This window comes from Rhinichthys klamathensis, unplaced genomic scaffold (genome assembly GCF_029890125.1).
Source record: "Rhinichthys klamathensis goyatoka isolate OS25496 unplaced genomic scaffold, OSU_Roscu_1.1 h1tg000177l_1, whole genome shotgun sequence".
Classification (NCBI taxonomy): Eukaryota; Metazoa; Chordata; class Actinopteri; order Cypriniformes; family Leuciscidae; genus Rhinichthys; species Rhinichthys klamathensis.
Genome location: NW_026606706.1, coordinates 716,036 through 732,554, shown reverse-complemented (window position 1 = coordinate 732,554; position 16,519 = coordinate 716,036). Strand labels below are relative to the sequence as shown.

The following is a 16,519-nucleotide window of genomic DNA, read 5'->3' as shown; positions in this document are numbered from 1 at the left end:
AAATCAGTTACAGATGTTAAAGGAGCGCTTTTAAAAAAAAATGCAAATGTTTGGCCTGCAAGAGAAAACTGACTTGGAGATATTTGCAGACCCTATAATCCCTTAATAGCCCCACCGGTCAATTGAGTAGAGCTGTGAAAAAGTTTTATTGTGCTTTTTCTTTAGCCCAAAAACTCCTGAAAGAGACTAAATCACCAATGAACCATTGTTGTCAGCGCTGTCACACTTTGCAGAAAGGGGGTTCTTTGTTCTGAATATACTGCTCTTTTCCCTGCCCAGTCATATCAGTATTGTAACCCTGACCTTAAGGTCATGTGTCCTGACCTGTGACAATGCCCTCTGAACCCTGAATGACTCCACCTGGGTTTTTACGGGTCATGTCAGCATATTTAATTGCCTGACATTTGTTTGTTTTTGGATTCAAATGCAGTTTTATTGTACCATATACTGCTGATTCATGGGTCGGTAACGCTCAGAGTGACTCTACGTGCCAGGAGTAAAAAAAGTATGAACTCTGGGGGGAAAATTGTAATTTGCTACAGGCCCACTCAGTCTGCATAAAGAAAAGTGAGTCTATAAACAAAGTCAAGCCGTGATTCTGCAGCAGACCGTTTATCACATCTGCAGTTGCAATTCGAGAACTTTTCCCCTCGGTTTAATGAGCTGCTCTGTCATGATTAGCCGCCTGCTCAGGACTGATCATTTCACTGTATGCGCTTACTGCAGAGATGAGCGCTTTGTCTGCTAGCACTTTAGGTGTTTTTGAGCAGACAAATGTGAGGAGTTGACAGATCCTGTCCCCAAGATGTAGTTCTGATAGTTGAGAAAGCAAAAAAAAGGGGAAGCTATGTTTTGTCCATGTTGCGGACCCAAATTTGAATGTGCCGGGAATTGTTGTTATAAATTATATTATGAAAAGCTTTTCTTCATATTTTTGATCAACTGTATATTTGAACTCTTTCCGTGCCATTGAAAGAATTTTCCGTCGTATGACACAATGCTTCCTCGCCATTGACTTGATTTTCCGATAATAAATGTATTCACTTGTTATACGGTAGGGGCCTCTTCTGAAATAGTACTGAATCTCTGGATCTAAAAACAAGCGGAGAAGAAGCATAAATAAACGAAAGAAGCATGACTGACGCACATGTAAGCTACAAACATTAAACAGCATATAAATCAAATCTGGCTAACGTTAACGAATGAAATGTCGACCCAGGACAAGATATACTGCTGTGCAAGCTTAGGGGATGTTGATGGACTCGATCTATGTTTTTTTTGTGTGTTGATAAAAACAAATGTTTTTAATATTTTTTCAAAAAAAAAAGAAAAGAAAAAGAAAATAACAGAGCCTTTGCTTTTAAACAACAAAAAATGTAACAAAATATTTGGGGGCCATGAAAGTTTTGTAAAAAAAAATTTTTTTTTTTAAAATGCTGGCAGGGAAAGAGTTCATATTTAAATACAATTTATACAATAAATTATTTTTGAAAATGTATATTTAAAAAAAAGAACTCATCAATGAGCATTTGTGTCAGAAATTTGATTGGAGAGATTTACATGGCTTTTATATATGTCTTCCTTACAGTCACCCAAAGTGCACGGCTATCCTGATATGGAGGCGGTGCCAATCCTGCTCAGCAAAGTGAAGGCAGAACCTCCAGAAGACCTGCTTTCATCCGAGCAGTTCCAGACCCAGACGGAGCCCGTGGACCTGTCAATCAACAAAACACGGACATCATCTCCTTCATCCAACACCTCACCCATTACCTCAGCCTTCTCTCCATCCTCCTCTTCATCATCGTCGTCCTCACCTTCCGTCATCGCCTCCATCTCCGCGGGAATGCCCTCCGTTTTGACACCCGGGCCGTTGGTGGGCTCTTCTCATGGAGTTAGAGGCCAGCAATTTTTGCACATCATCCACCCTGTTCCCCCTTCGAGTCCCAGTAAACTGCCCAGTCAGGTGCACCGTATCCCTGTTGTGGTGCAGTCGCTGCCCCTCATGTACACCACATCCGTACGCTCTCCTTCCACCCTCAACTCCACCATCATGTTACCTCTCCTGGACGAGGCCAAGTGCCTGGGCAAAGGTAAGGACCTCATTTTGGATTGTTCAATCATTTTTTTTTCATACAGTTATACAGTAAGTTGATCCCTGGATTTGAAAAGTTGGAGGTTTGCAACTTAACAGTTTGAGAATTACTTAATTGATCACCACTGTGCCCCTGGGGGAAGCACTTAACATCAACCTGCCCCAAGGGGAATGCTGAAATCGAATGAAATTTTGATCACAGGGGAAAAGAAATCAGCTGGAATAGGGGAAAAAATGAAAGCTGATTAAAAGAATCTGTTCGGATTTGTAAGACTAGCTTCAGACAGCAGAATCTCTCTGTCCTTTCTTCACAGAAAAGCACCATACTCATAATGACATGCAGACATGGGTTGATTGTCCTCAGCTGCCTGTGTACTTCCTGCTGTTAGGGAGTATGTGATGTGTGTCAGGCCTTGCATACGCACTGCTTCTGAAGTGGAGGGCATATAAACTAAAAGCCTAATTCCAAATCAAGTAAGCAGGGTGGGGAATTAATTCCTACCACCATCCAAATGCTAGTACTGTTTGGAGAGTGGCAGGTCATTTTGATTTATGTACCAGCCAATATGGCGGTCGACCTGCAAGCCATCTCAGATTGCCATTTGACGAAAATATACTGTTGCTTTTTAACGAAAAGATTTAGATTTGGAAGTCATTTGAAAAGCTGACAAGGTGCATGTTGTCCTATACATTATTCAAGATATTCCTAGGCTAGCACTTTGCTGCTTTTTTCAAACACACCCAAGCATGTTGGTATTTTCACACTTGCTTCATTTCATCTCAAATTGCGGTATACAGCGTAAAAGCAAAGTGAACTAATAGTCTTTCACATATGGACCAAAAATGAGATTAAGCGAACACTAAGCGAACTAATTTCTTTTTCACTTTGTTGAAAAATTTCTTTTTGTGTTTTTTTTTTTAACATGAAAGGTCTGAATTTTGTTCTTTTCAAGAGGACTCAAACGTGAAAACACAATTGAGATTACAGCTACAGTGTAGAGATGTGCTTTTACATTTGTTCAAGTTAACATATGGGTGTTTCTTCAACGTTAGGCACTTTTATATCCCAGTTTTTTATTATACGTCTAGCCCACAGTTGCGGTGTTTTTTTGTTTTTTTTTTTACCTCAAACAACAATTTTGCCCATAATAACGTTTTATATATAAGTGTGTGTACTTGTTTACAAAGGACACAACAGTGTTCAGTGAGGAATGAAACATGAGACATGATGTGTAGAAAAAAAAAAAAAAAAAAAATGGTATATACCATAATTTTATTATAGTAATTTCAATCAAATTATGTGTATTTAGGATTCATAATGTGTTAGCTGTGAAAATAGCCGTAGCTAGATTAAGGTTTATTTTTATTAAAAAAAAAAGAAGAAGCTCAAAATGTCCTTTCCACCACAAAATTGTGAAATGTTCAAAAAAAAAAATGACAAAAATTGTCCTGGAATGCATGTTTGGCTTCTGTTGGACATTGTTAGTAGACAAATTTACTAGTGAGAGTGTGAAAAGTCTGTTATTTTCTAAAAGTCAACAGGGCCGAAAGTGCCCATTGTTTAAGAAACATCCATATATAGGGAGTTGTATATGTTTATATTGAATACATAAGGCCGACAGTTATGCAGTATCTTAAGACACTAATCATCCTGGGATGAATGTGGTTTCTTCAAATGTAGGATATGTGTTGCTGTCTCAAGTCCATCATGCAGAAAGGTCCCACATGCCCTAATCAGAAGCACACATCTTGCATGGTGCGTTCCCAAACTCTCGAGACCTCACCGGACTGCTGTTTAGAGTTGGTTTCCTGTAGGGCGAGTTTTAATACTCTGGCAGTAAGCCATGATGTTCTGGGTGTTGCTGTCAAATGGTGTTCGGCCCGAGCGGAGGGCACAAGGGAGCTGTTTGTTGCTCAACCTCTTGTTTATCTGGGAAGGGTGTCTGTCCCAAATGGTTGGGCAGGGCTGGGCATCCTGCTAGAAGGAGGATTTAAATACTGGGTGTCTCGCTCAGCTTCAGATGAGGAAAGAAAGGAAAAACAAGGTTTGCATAATGGGGTGGGGCGGATATTGAAGATGGGTGGCACCGCGAGCAGTCAGGCACATAGCAACATGGACTCCACCCAGAGAGCTCCGAAACAGCACAGAGGAAATGGGGTCAGACCTGGGCGGGTTCAACAGGGTAGCAGACGGTGATATGCTTACATGATAGTGAGACAGTTAGATTTTACCACTATATTGAGACACCAGTATGCACCGATCAGCACTTACATGTAAATGTATGGCCACATCATGGCCACTGACAGCTGGAAACACAATGGACAGCGCACACTTTTACATGCTCACGCATACTCGTGTACAGGTTGCCAGGGGGAGGTGGGAGGGGGTGTGCCCTTCTCCACAGCTCTGTCTCGGCTGAGTTACCATGGAAACAGGCTATGGCTGGAAACAACAGGAGAAAGAAATCATGGGGTTTGCTTCACCACCTCTTATGAACTCTCGCTTTTGTCATTGCCTTTATATGGTAGTTTTTAAGGAATATCCAGGCAAGCTATGAACTGTAGGTAGATTGAATGGATTATGGTGGAAACAGTCGACAGAGGCAGTACAGAGACAGGCCATTTTATTTGTGAATGCTGTCTATAATATCTGTCTATACTGTAGAGTAAATTCAAATGTTTTTATTTTTTTTTAAATACATTTTTTAAAGATGGTTTTCCTCATGATTTAGTCTTGCATCTTTTAGTTTAGGTATATAGCTAGCACATTAAAAAGTGCAGCACAAACTAAAAAGACAAATACAATTAAATAAAGAAATACAATTTAAAAAATATAATACAAATAAGAAGTTATAAAATATTAGAGTGCATTAAAAATAATCAGGGGAATCAACAGTATACAAATATGATTCTGGATCTGTTTTGAACATTGATCTTGCATCATAATAAATTGTTTTGCATTAGCCTATAAAGAGGTTATAATCTGCAATATGCTATAACTGATTTGTGTCTAGCCTGCCCTGAGTAGACACAATGGAGAAGGAGAGAGAAAAGCTCCAGGCTCTTGTAATGTGTCCAATTAATCTTTCATTGAAATCCTCCGTTAGTTTTTGCTGAGCGTTTGTGGCTAAAGTGGATGTTTAAGCCCCTTGCAAAAGACATAGAAACAGCTTAAAAGCAATATGTGTGAAGCTAGACCAGTGCATGTGATGTTTAACTTAATGGTTCTTTACTAGTAAATTGCACGTAAAAAATGGAGTGCTGGTCTGTTCTCACAGGGTTGTGTGTACACAAGTTTTGGCTCTGTAAGATTTTTAAAATGTTTTTGAAAAGTCTCTTATGCCCGCCAAGGCTGCATCTACTTGATCAAAAATACAGCAAAAGTATTGCAAAATATTATTATAATTGAAAATATCTGCTAATATATTTTAAAATGCAATGTAATCCTGTGTTGGCAAAGCAGAATTTTCAGAATCATCATTACTCCAGTCTTCAGTGTCACATGATCCTTCAGAAATCATTCTTATATCCTGATTTGCTGCTCAAGAAACATTTATTATTGATCAATGTTGAATAGAATAGAAAGTTCAGCATTTTGAAATATTATTTTCTGTAACCATGTTAAAGTTTTTAATGTCACTTTTGACCAATTTTTTAAAAAACATTATCAGTGTGTAGTTTGAGTGTGGTTTGCTGAGGTGCATTGTCTGCAGTGGCAGCTCAAAAAAAACATGGCCCTCAAAATTTTTAAGTTTTACACCGAAACGCTTCTGAGATCAAATATCTGACATCTTAAGTGTTGCCATCATTTATACAGAAATTCATAAATTGGCAGGATAACTATGTCCAACACCCAAGAAATAAAGGGTGAGTGGCAGCACAGAGCTGTTGTCTTTAGACGCTCTCCGGGTGTCTGATCGCCTGTGCTGGTGACATGCCCGCAGGACACACCGCCCTAGGCTGATTGGGGGACAGCACGGACACCTCTGATCCGGGATCAGGTCTGACAGACTGCTGAGAGAGCAGCGAATTAGAAGCGTAGCCCTGCAGCCTGGGCTAACCCACATAATATTAACAAAGCTTTGAGTCAGGGAGAATGCTGCTCTCAATCTGTGGGGAATGAGATACAGTAATCAGAGACGGCCGGGTGTTCTGTGTCCGCCAGTCTAAAACACTGACATACAGCAAGACATATGCAGGTGTGTCTGAATTAAAAACCTGTAATTGATGACAAACTCACAAACAAGCACACACCTGAAATGTTACATTATGTCCGAACCAGGACATGATAAAGCATCAATATTTTTCCATTTCCATTTATGCGTTTGGCAGATGCTTCTATTCAAGGTTTACTTTTTTTCATTTTATTTAAAAAAAAAATGCGAATAACTGTATGTTCTGATTGTCTGGGATTCTGTCACTTCATACCATTGTTGTTATTGTTATCTAAAACTATTAAGAATCCTTTACAATAATTGACCTAAAGCTGAAATATAATCAAATATAAATATTAAATAAAAAAACGTACAAAGCAAAAATAAATGTTGCCTTGGCACTTAACTGAAATAAATAAGTGTAAGTAATAAGAGTAAGAAAATATTAATATAAGCTAATTCAAAATATTAATAAATACTATAATAGTAAATAGTAAGTACTATTATACTAAATTAAATAATACTAAAATAACACTGCTTCCCGCAGCATTCACTTTCAATGAGGACAGAAATTGACTGTGTCGCTGGAAATGGTGTTGTATTGGCGCTGGTTACCAATAAGTTTTTAGGTGCTGTAAGATGAATTGAAGGGTGTTTCTTTTCCTTTGGACCCTTTTGGCCCTGTCGACCTTTTAGTAAATAAACCACAGGGTCATTTCAACCATCTCAAAATTATGTACTGTGTTTAATATCAGTCTGTGGTGGAAATTATAGTTATAACATTTTTGGGCATTTGAAAAGTTGCAAATATAAATAATGAGGGCACGATAATGTTTCCAAGACAGTTAATGTGACCTTAATACAATAAACAGAAAAAAAAGGTTGAAATCTGTTCGTTTTAATAAAAATCAACCCCTGGGACATTTAGGTGCCAAAAGTTGAAGAAACACCCTGAAATGCTGTGCTAATTTCTACTCAGCGTCATGTGGCATATTGTGAGCTTCTGAATGGGCCTGAGAATGGCCTCGGGCAGAACGCATATTACAGTCATGTAACTAACCTCCTCCTCTGTTGTTCTCCCCCTGCGGCAGCACAAACAGATCCCAATGGCCTGTCGCCAAGACAAATCAAAAGTGACAGTGATGATGACGACCTGCCAAACGTGACCTTGGACAGTGTTAATGAAACAGGATCCACAGCGCTGTCTATAGCACGAGCAGTGCAGGAGTGAGTATCCTCCAAAGACACACTCTCACAAACACACCAGCGTGCACTGGAAATCAAGCTCCAACATATGCAGACTGACAATCTTCAGCTAGAAAATTGTATCGACGTACTGCTAACAGTCTATTTGGAGATTCTGCTTTGAAGTTTGACTTTAAAGCAGTGGATCCAAGGCCCCCCTTGATTCAAGACAATATTCAAAGGCCCTTCCATCTACTGATATGCACCTGTTGTAATAAAACATAAATAAACTCAAAAATATGATGATAGTTTAATGTTGTACATCTGTATTTTTAGTGTATTGTTTTAGCATTTTAACTAGGATTATGTTAATAAAACTAAGGCCCGGTTTCACAGACAGGATTTATATTAAGACAAGAGTAGGCCTTTGTTCAATTAGGACATTTAAGTTTTTTTTATAAATGTGCCTTAGAAAAAAAAAAACATTACTGATGTGCATCTTGAGACAAAACAAAGGCACTGACATATTTTAAGGTATACCAGTGCAAGTTGCTTTCAGTTAAAACAGTTAAAACATGCATTTTGGTCTGGGACTAGGCTTAGCCTTGTCTGTGAAACCGGGGGTTAATATAAATAATTTGAATACTTATTGGGACCCCCTAGTTAAGGACCACTGCTTTAAAGAGGTTGTTCACCCAAAAATTATCATTTATTTACAGTTTTGTGTTGTTCCCAACCTGTTTGACTTACTTTTTCCTACGAAACATAATCAAGATATATTTAAAAAATGTCTTTGTGTTTATTTTTGTCCATACAATGAATGTCAGTGGGGTCCAATCAATGTTGTTTTAAACCTCTTTGACTTTCACTGTAACAGTTGAAACACTCTTGAAAATCTTCTTTTGTGGTCCCCAGAGAACAAGAAGTCATGCAGGTTTGGAACGACAAGAGCGTGAATTAATGATTACAGAATGGTCATTTTTGGATGAACTATCCCTTTAATGTATTGAAGAGTTGGAAATGAACACCTATCAAAAGCCTTGTGCAAACTGTGAAGCGTTTCCTTATAGGCCGTTCTTTGAGATACCAGCTCTTTGGTAACATTAGCTGTCATCTTCCATTCTTGTCTGCACAACTCCATGTGTCTTTACTCAGATGAGGTAGTCGTCCCATTAAAGACAGTGACATGATCAAAACCAGAAGACTCTCAAGCCTGCAGGCTGTAAAAAACAGACTAGGACTTCTCCCAAAGAGTTTTCCATGAGCCAGCCCCCCTACCAGCACCCTGTCGTCTGACTGTTATTTAGGCAAATGGTTTGGAAAGTATTCCTGGATTCCTCTGTATGTCAGAGCTCATGCGCTGATTCCGTGCAAATGTTTCCCTTTGCTCCGAATGTGTTGTGAACGAACGGTACTAGGACTTTGCCCCCCAGTGCAGCAGAATGCCAAAACACAGTTTAACCAGGTTTGCAAGAATGGTGTTATTGGGAGAGCTGCTGCTTTTGGCTGTTTACGGAGAGAGAGAGAGAGAGAGAGAGATGGAGAAAGAGGTCATGTGTGCAGCTGTGTTCATTCTAGCATGTGAAATAAGATAACTTTGTGGGCAGCGTCACCATAAAATACACTGATAGCATGGCGGACTCAATGGACATGAACAAATAAGCATTTATCACATCAAGGAAGTGTTTGATGAAGAATATTGTCATTTCATTGGGTCAGTGTTTTTGCGCAGTAATCGAAGGAGAAAATTTGAAATGCTGGGCAATAAAATGCAGTCTAAACTGAGACCAGAGCGTCTAACGGTAGGAGTGATGTCTTCCCTTTGAGGGGTGAGTTTGTGGACGCATAGGTTGGCTGGCACCGTGAAGCCCGCGGGACTAAAATAACCGGGCTCACGGACCTGTCAGAGGCCAGTCACAGCCGACCCAAAATGACTCAGTCTCCACTATAAGACTGTCCTCAACACCAGACGAGCCAATTTAGGAGAGAGAGAACTGCTAGCTCTGCACTTAATTGAAATATACATGCAGCTAAAGAAGCCGTCTATTACACCGGGGCACTCTGAGCGAGAGGCCAGATGTGTTATGTGCTGATATCTGGCTTTAACTTGATATCAGTTTCAGAAGAACAGACGAAAAGCCTGTGCCCATCTTTGACATCTCTGAGTGACAAATGCATCTACTGCATGTGAGTTGCTGTATTTTGTGTGTTCAACAGCAGTCTATGAATCCCTATGGGAAAGGGACTATAATATCGTTAAAGTGGCCATGGCAGGTTCATTTGGGTCCCTCGAGTTCCAAAGGGTCATTCGGTCAGACAGGTTGGGAGTGTGGCTACACACACACAGACACACACAACTACCTACTGTCAGTTCTTTTAGGACAGAAACACACTTGCATGTTCCTGCATTATCAAACTTCAGTACTAAGGATGCATGATTATATTAATTATTATTTACTGCTGTGGCCTATATTAGATATGTATTATTGACTTATATTGCCATTAACTAGTGCTGACTTAAAAGGATAGCTCAATTAGTATTGATAAAATATTCATATTTATTATTTATAATAAATAATCTACTATATTATTTTATATCTAGACTCTAGCCCTTTCATGCATGAATTATGATAACCTCAGTCAGGATTTTTTTCCTATGTGTTTTTATTGCTCTTAGGGCATGAAAAACAAGATTTGATTTTTTTTTTTTTTTTTTCAGGTGTCCACTTGAGTGGACAGCATGCATTTATGGTTTAAACTGAAGAGATACTATATTAAACATAATACAATAATCAAACAGATAAAGTATGTGTATTTAACAAACTAATCAATACAATTATATCAAATCATGTGAAAACTATAAAATATATACAAAAAATATAAATTCGAAATATTGCAAATGCAATTGAACTTCATACAAGTTGCACTTCGTGTATCTTTGATATCAGAACATGAGGACGTGATTCCATCAGAAATTTCTACAGCCTGTCAAGGTACAACAGTGGAAACCACTCAGATGCTCCCTCCAGTGTGCCAGAGTATGTCAATTTACCCTTATTAGCTGATAATTCTGATTATGTTCAAGATAGACACATTTCTAGCATAGGCCTCTTCTGAGAAAACCTAGCGATACGTATTTTTCAATCTCATCTGAAATTAGCAGTGTTGGGGCATGCATAACGCATTCAGATTACTTTTTTGATGTTACAAGTAAAGTAATGTGTCACAAGTAACGTGCATTACATAATCAGATTTGTTTTAATGTTACGAGTAAAGTAATGTATTACAAGTAACATGTATTACCTAATCAGACTACTTTTTGATCTAACAAGTAAAGTAATTAATTACAAGTAATGTGCATTACGTAATCAGATTACTTTTTGTTGTTACGAGTAAAGTAACGCATTACAATATAGTACATTACGAAATCAGATTACTTTTTGATCTCACAAGTAAAGTAATACATTACAAGTAACATGCATTACGTAATCAGATTACTTTTTGATGTTACGAGTAAATAAATGCATTACAAGCAACATTCATTGCGTAAACAGATAACTTTTTGATCTAACAAGTAATGCATTACATAATTAGATAACTTTTTTGATGAAATGAGTAAAGTAATACATAAGTCACATAAATTATGTAATCACATAACTTTTTTCGATGTCAATGAAATTAACATTCTAATAATACAAATACATTTATTTACAGTAAAAAAACGTCACTGCAGATTAAGTATTTTCAAAAACAATATTCACAGTATAAGTATGAATTGTAGCTGAAATATAGCCATTGATGCATGAGGTCCACTATAGTGGACAGGTGATTAATCAGATTTTTCTCCCAATCTAAAATCAAAACTTGGAAAATTTTACTGTCATATGACTCATTAGATATTGCTTGATGCTGCAATATTTTTTTTACCTACAAGAGTCTCCTAGGATAGAAGGAATGGGTGGATATTCCGGAGCAACTTGGCATGTCTGACTGACCATTGGCCATCTTGGTTTGGAGGTGGGAAAAACTCGAAACACAACGGCTTGCAACTTGGTTGCAATGTATAGGATGATCCACCAGGGTCCACTGAAGAGATTGATGTGCAACTTTGCCATCAAAACCCTTGCAAATTCAAGAAAATGCTTTTTTAATAGCTGTCCACTGTTAGTGACCACTATGCATGAAAGGGCTAGAGTAGGCATACAGTAGTCTAACCTAATCTCTCCCTGGTTCTTCTCTGTCATTCCTTTCTGAAGCCTGCTTTCTCTTTGCGGGATTGCTGGATAAGATGCAGGTCTTGTTGTGACAAATGTTTAGGGGAGCGTATCAGAGAACACCCGGAGCCCTCAGCAGAAAGCTTACTTCGCTGGTCACTCTGAAGGGAGAGCTGAGACAAAAGGAGCAAGAGCTCAATTCAGTCTGATTTGAAACATTTCAGAACCAAACAATTCATACACCCCACCCCCAAACACAGACAAAAGCACAAAGCCAGGACGACAGGGTTATGCAGGGTTTACACAAGAGCTGTTTCAAAGGTCGAGGCATCATCTGGGCTGCAAAGCTCTTCTATGTTATACAGTAAGTGACGGCACTAGCATTATGTTGGACATGGATGGATCAGTGGCTGGACATGGATAAAGACTTTGATTGAACTAAAATTGTATATAAAAGCGAAGGAAAAAGTGGGGTATAAACTAAAAGTAGCTTGGTCCTCATCGTGCTGGGGGATGTGAGGGTTGGGCTGGGCAAAATAGGGGTCCATCCAACCAGGAGATCATCCTAGTACCTGGTGTCGTTGCACCATACCTGAATCTAGAGGACACCTGGTGCCTGCAGGGAGGACAGCAGATGTGTGAGACTGGATGTCAGGCCTCTTGGCCAGATGTTTATTACATTATAGATTTAAATTAAAGATCTACTGAAAATGGATTTAGCTGATATCAATATCTAAGCTGAGCCAATTTTTAGATTTTAGACTCAAAGTTTCAATGTTTTATTTTTTTTTCAACCAAAAATCCCAATAAAAGCCAGTAAAAACAAACCAATCAATAAATAAAATTATATACATATACACTACCATTCAATCATTTTTTTTTTTTTTTTTGAAAGACATTAATACTTTTATTCAGCAAGCGTCAAGGATGACATAAAAGAAATGTATAATATTACAAAAGTTTTCTATTTCAAATAAATGCTGAATAGGCTGCTGAAAATTCAGCTTTGCCTTGACAGGATTTAAATTCCATTTTAAAATGTATTAAAAAAGAAACTAGCTTTTTTAAATTGTAATAATATTTCACAACATTTTATTGTATTTTTGAACAAGAAAAAAATGCAGCCTTGGTCAGCATAAGAGACTTGTTTCAAAAACATTTCAAAATCTTACCGGCCCTAAAATGTTGAACGGTAGTGTGTGTTTATATTCATTTTAATATTTAGTTTCCCTCACGTGTTTGTGAGCTGTAATTATAAAGCAATTTAAGGGGGTATTTTTTAGCTTTGGCTGATTGAATAAAATAATATATTGCTCGACGTCTATTGACAATGCACCTGATTTGAGAAGGACAAAAAAGGGAAGAGGTGTCTGTACAGTACCTGTCAGGTGAATATGTATTTTCAAGTCATTTTCCACGATTCAGACTACTGTATCACTATTTATGTCAGTGGCGTCCCCTCTGAAATATATCAGACTGTAAACATCCTGTGAGAGTTCTTTCCACTGTAAATCCTGTCACTCCCTTCATGCTCCCTCACTCCCTCCAAGCTCTCCTTCCAACATCAACCCCCCTCCATTTTTATCTTGCCACCAACTTTCATTCTCACAGAAACTCTCTGTGACTCTCTTTCGCTCTCTTGTAATTTCTCTGAGAGAGAGAGAGAGAAAAAAACAACCTGTTTGGCTCATTGCCTCTTTCTCGGCTTCTCTTTGTCTCCTCTTCTCAATTTCACTTCTCCCCTCCTGGGTCTCTTTCTCTCTCTCTTTCACTCTCGGTGTGCTTTTGCTCGAGGCAGCGAGAGAGTTCAGCCTCATTTCTCACACATTGGCTCATTTCCGCTAGGCCTTCGCTTGGCAGCGCACCAACACCAACAGGTGACCCAGGAGCAGGGGAGAAACAGGAAGTGGGCTGCGTGTGGTGGAGACAGTTCACTGGAGGGGTTGTCTGGCTCCGCCCCCCAGGCCCAGCCCATGCCAATCAGCAAAGCAGGGGACATACAGCTCTTATTACCTTAGAAGGGAAGGCGAGCGAGGACAATGTAATGTAATTAGGCGCTCCTCTCTGTCTCTACCTATGGGAGAAATGGAACAAAACGACTCGTACGCTCTCTCGCTTTCATACACAGCGTGTCCTCACACTTACGTGGCTCTCTGCTCTTCTCCAACAGTTCAGTGAGCTCATTGGTTGATATGTACAAATCCTCTCAATGAGAGCCAGCTTTACAGTTTGAAATCGGGCCCACCGTCTGGAATGGCAATAATTCATTTTCCCACAGCAATCAGAACAGACAGTGTGTTAATACTGTGTAGTTTTATTCATCTGATCCTGTAATATTGTGATTTGGAATAAGTATGTAAAAACATTTTCTTGGATTTTACTAACAGCAAACTAACAGGCAACAAATGTCACATCTCTATAAGAATTAGGGCTGGTTTTGTAAGAAAAAAAGGCATGTTTTTTGGCCTCTGAACAGTTGCCTTGTACCATCAAAATGCAGCTATAGCCTACAGCGCCATCTAGTGATACATTTTGAGTAGAACATTAGCAATAAGTAAAAAATTTTTAAATATATATATATATATATATATATATATACACACACACTCACCTTCAAACTGAGCATCAGAATGTGGAAGACAGTGGCATGGTTGTCGGTGCCAGGCAGGCTGGTCTGAGTATTTCATATAGCACTGCTGATCTACTGGGGTTTTCTCACACAACCATCTCTAGGGATTACAGAGAATGATCTGAAATAGAGAAAATTTCCAGTGAGCGGCAGTTCTGTGGGCAAAAATGCCTTGTTGATACCAGAGGTCAGGAAAGAAGAACATGAAACTGAGGCTACAATTCACACAGGCTCACAGAAATTGGACAATAGAAGATTGGAAAAACGTTGCCTGGTCTGAGGAGTCTCGATTTCTGCTGCGACATTCAGATGGTTGGGTCAGAATTTGGAGTAAACAACATAAAAGCATGGCTCCATCCTGCCTTGTTCACTAAATAGAGCACCTTGGGGTTGTGGTGGAACAGGAGATTCACATCATAGAAGTGCAGCCAACAAATCTGCAGCAACTTTGTGATGCTATCATGTCAATATGAACCAAAATCTCTGAGAAATGTTTCTAGCACCTTTTTGAATCTATGCCATGAAGAATTAAAGCAGATTTGAAGGCAAAAGGGGTCCAAACCGGTACTAGCAAGGTGTACCGAATAAAGTGTGTGTGTGTATATATATATATATATGTATTATTCAAATGTTCTTTTAAAGAAATTTATTCTTTTATTCAGCAATAACACATCAAATTGATCAATAGTGACAGTAAAGACATTTATAATGTTACAAAAGATTTGTATTTCAAATACATGTTATGACGGTTTCAAATGAACATTCTGCTTCCAACATTTATAATGATAATGTTTCTTGACCAGCTAATTATTTCTGAAGAATAACCTGACTGAAGACTGGAGTATTGGCTTTTCCATCAAAGGAATAAATTATATTTTAAAATATATTAAATTAGAAAACGATTTTAAATTGTAATATTAGTTCACAATATTATTGATCAAATAAATGCAGCCTTGGCAAGCATAAGAGACTTCTTTCAAAAGCATAAGAACATTATTAGTGACCCTAGATTGTGAGGAAAAGTCAGTAGAAAGATGTTTCTTGCCATTATTTACTTCTTATTGCATTACATTAAGATGGCAAACAAACATTCACAGCTGAGGTGAAATATGATTTCATTTGCTTTGACGCATAGATTCACCACACTGCGAGCGCTGCTGCTGAAAATTAGTGCTTGAAACACTTTATCATAATAAAGATAACATGTAATACTGACACATGCAAAGGTGGTCCATGTCTAGTACGTCAAGTACTACTGCTTTAAAATCATGTTACCACATGGTGGCAGCAATTAGCTTGTATACATGCCTGCTGTGTTAGGTGTTTTGTTTAGGATGCTGAACAAGTTAGTCAGTTGGCTATTTCCTGCAACATTGTAATGTTATGTGTTAATCAGTGTTAACTAAATGTCTTTCTCTCTGCCTCAGTTCCATGTCACCATTCAGTATTGAGAGCATTCGACGGCCACAGCCACCTGAATCTCCAGACTCCAAGAAAAGACGCATCCACAGGTGCGACTTTGCAGGCTGTAATAAGGTTTATACTAAGAGCTCCCATTTAAAGGCACACCGGAGGACACACACAGGTAAGTGAGCACACAAATGCTGTCCATACACATAGTTTCACTACCAATTTATTTGATTTTGGGGGATAACCAGTCTTAATTTGGTTCAGATTTTACAAATTGCATCTGTGTCTTTTTTTTTGCTTAAGTGTGATCCATTATCTCCACCAGGTGAGAAGCCATACAAGTGCACCTGGGACGGCTGCACATGGAAGTTCGCCCGCTCGGACGAGTTGACACGGCATTATCGTAAACACACAGGGGTCAAACCCTTTAAGTGTGGGGACTGCGACCGAAGCTTTTCCCGCTCAGACCATCTGGCCCTGCATCGTCGCAGACACATGCTGGTCTGAATCCACACACACAAGGGAGAGCTGGATCTCCCCCAATAGTGTTCAGCTGGGCTGGATACAAAAATGGCCATCCCTGCCCCTGAGAAAGAGAGAGAGAGAGAGAGAGAGAGAGAGAGAGAGAGAGGATAAAAGAACAAGTGAAGGAGGAGTACAATGCTTTCCTCACATTTGCAGAGCTAAACAGGGTCCATTCAGGGAGGGAGGAGGCTCATCTACAGGCCTGAAACATTTGGAGTCCAGGATGTTGATTGTCTCATGTGTATTCAAAGGAATATTTCACTCGGACAAACGGTTCGTTTTCTGATTTTTCCATTCTGAATCATCCTTG

The 16,519-nt window shown here is 38.9% G+C and overlaps 1 protein-coding gene across 4 annotated transcripts in view; it reads left to right on the top strand.

Annotated features, from left to right (window-relative positions):
• The window catches only part of klf12b (Kruppel like factor 12b), a 44,469-nt gene extending 28,177 nt beyond the window's left edge, over positions 1-16,292 (top strand). For all 4 annotated transcript variants that reach the window (XM_056260655.1, XM_056260654.1, XM_056260657.1 and 1 more), the window contains exons 3-6: positions 1,589-2,090; positions 7,338-7,473; positions 15,702-15,859; positions 16,010-16,292. In XM_056260655.1, the coding sequence (XP_056116630.1) occupies positions 1,589-2,090; positions 7,338-7,473; positions 15,702-15,859; positions 16,010-16,191 (978 nt within the window). In that variant the 3' untranslated portion in view covers positions 16,192-16,292. The remainder of the gene's footprint in view (positions 1-1,588; positions 2,091-7,337; positions 7,474-15,701; positions 15,860-16,009) is intronic.
• Positions 16,293-16,519: the final 227 nt, after the last annotated feature.